At 53.5% G+C, this 1,478-nt stretch overlaps 1 protein-coding gene across 1 annotated transcript; it reads left to right on the top strand.

Annotated features, from left to right (window-relative positions):
- Positions 1–400: 400 nt before the first annotated feature.
- Positions 401–934, top strand: LOC140720053 (epidermal differentiation-specific protein-like). The gene has a single exon (XM_073034953.1). The coding sequence runs from the start codon at positions 401–403 to the stop codon at positions 932–934; it is 534 nt and encodes a 177-aa protein (XP_072891054.1).
- Positions 935–1,478: the final 544 nt, after the last annotated feature.

Here is a 1,478-nt window from a genome sequence, read left to right as displayed (position 1 = left end):
CTGCTGCTACAGAACATAGTAAACAAATCTGCCTGCCTGCATCTTCGGTGGGACCCCAGCACCTCGTTAAAACTCTGGTGGCTGATGCTCCGGGCTGTCCGCATCATCGTAAGGATCTGTCCCACCTCCAGCTGTCAGCCCATATTCCTTCATCTCGCACCGCCCTGACATCCCAGCTACTCGAATCGGACACCACCCACGCTTCACCAACCCTTCGAAACAACAACCTTGATTCTCTGGTAAGGCCCCTCCCAAAGAGGGCCGCTCCTCCAAAGCGTGATTGGCTGCTGGCTGCCATTGGTTGTTTGACCGAACACTGGGGAGATTTAAACCCGAGAAGCAGCTCACGCTTCAGCTGTTCCTCTGTAAGCTCGTGGACGGAACTCGGCGCTCTAAGAAGATGAGTAAAATCATCCTGTACGATGAGCCCGACTTTAAAGGGCAGGACAAGCAATTTCTGGACGATGTGAAAGATCCTGCTGTTGATAACTTCACTAATACTGCCCGCTCGGTCAGAGTGATTGGCCGGCACTGGGTGGTGTACGCCGAAAGCAATCACAAGGGGCATTTCAAGGTGTTTGGTCAAGGAGACCACGGAAACCTGGGCGATCTGGATCGGAAGATTACATCTTTGCGCCTGGTGAAGGAGGATTTGATCAACCCGGAGATCGATCTGTACCGAGACGTCAACTACAAGGGCCCGAGCCGCAACATTCTGGAAACGACGGATGATCTGTCGAGATCCGGCTTCAAAGACCTCGTCTCTTCCCATAAGGTGAAGCAAGGCGTGTGGATTCTGTACATGCACACCAACCAGAGCGGGCCGCGACTCATCACCTTCCAGGGTGACGAATGGCCCGACTATCGCCGGTTCGGTTGGAATGACAAGCTGTCTTCAGTCAGGGCCTTGCAGAACAGCGACCTCGAGGTTTGAGGAGTCCCAACTGGTGTCCCGCTTTCAGCCGGAGCTCCAAACCCCAGAGTCTTGTTGGATGGATCTGGGTCATCGCTTTGCTGTTGCTGAAGTAAAGAAATAAAATCTTCTCTAAATGCTAATAACATTCTGTGGGTCTCATTGTCCAGTTCTTTCTTCAGTTAAACTGCCGACATGTCATTGGGGAACGCGGTGCGTGTGTAAGCGAGGGTGTCGTCTTGGAGGGCCGGAAACGTTGGCAGTCAGTGGCGCTGATGATCAGCGGCCATCTCTCCACAGATATGGACAAACCCGGTCGAACCAGGTCGGCCGGTGACGCAGTGAGATCGGCGCCGGGCTGGAGAACGGAGGTTCCCGAGTTCGACCCAGTCACAGACCGCTCCCGAGGGTGCTGTCCATCCATGCCGGGTTGATGTCGACCTCGTATAAAATAAAACACTGCCACCTCCAGTTCATATTCCCACGCGGAATATTGTGGAGGATCAAATACCCAAACCCAAACCCGCTGCTTATTTGCAGTTTCATGTATCCGAGCATTTCTGCT

Source organism: Hemitrygon akajei, unplaced genomic scaffold (genome assembly GCF_048418815.1).
Source record: "Hemitrygon akajei unplaced genomic scaffold, sHemAka1.3 Scf000035, whole genome shotgun sequence".
In the NCBI taxonomy this organism is placed as follows: Eukaryota; Metazoa; Chordata; class Chondrichthyes; order Myliobatiformes; family Dasyatidae; genus Hemitrygon; species Hemitrygon akajei.
The sequence above is the reverse complement of the archived record's forward strand: the minus strand, read 5'-3'. Positions and strand labels throughout refer to the sequence as shown.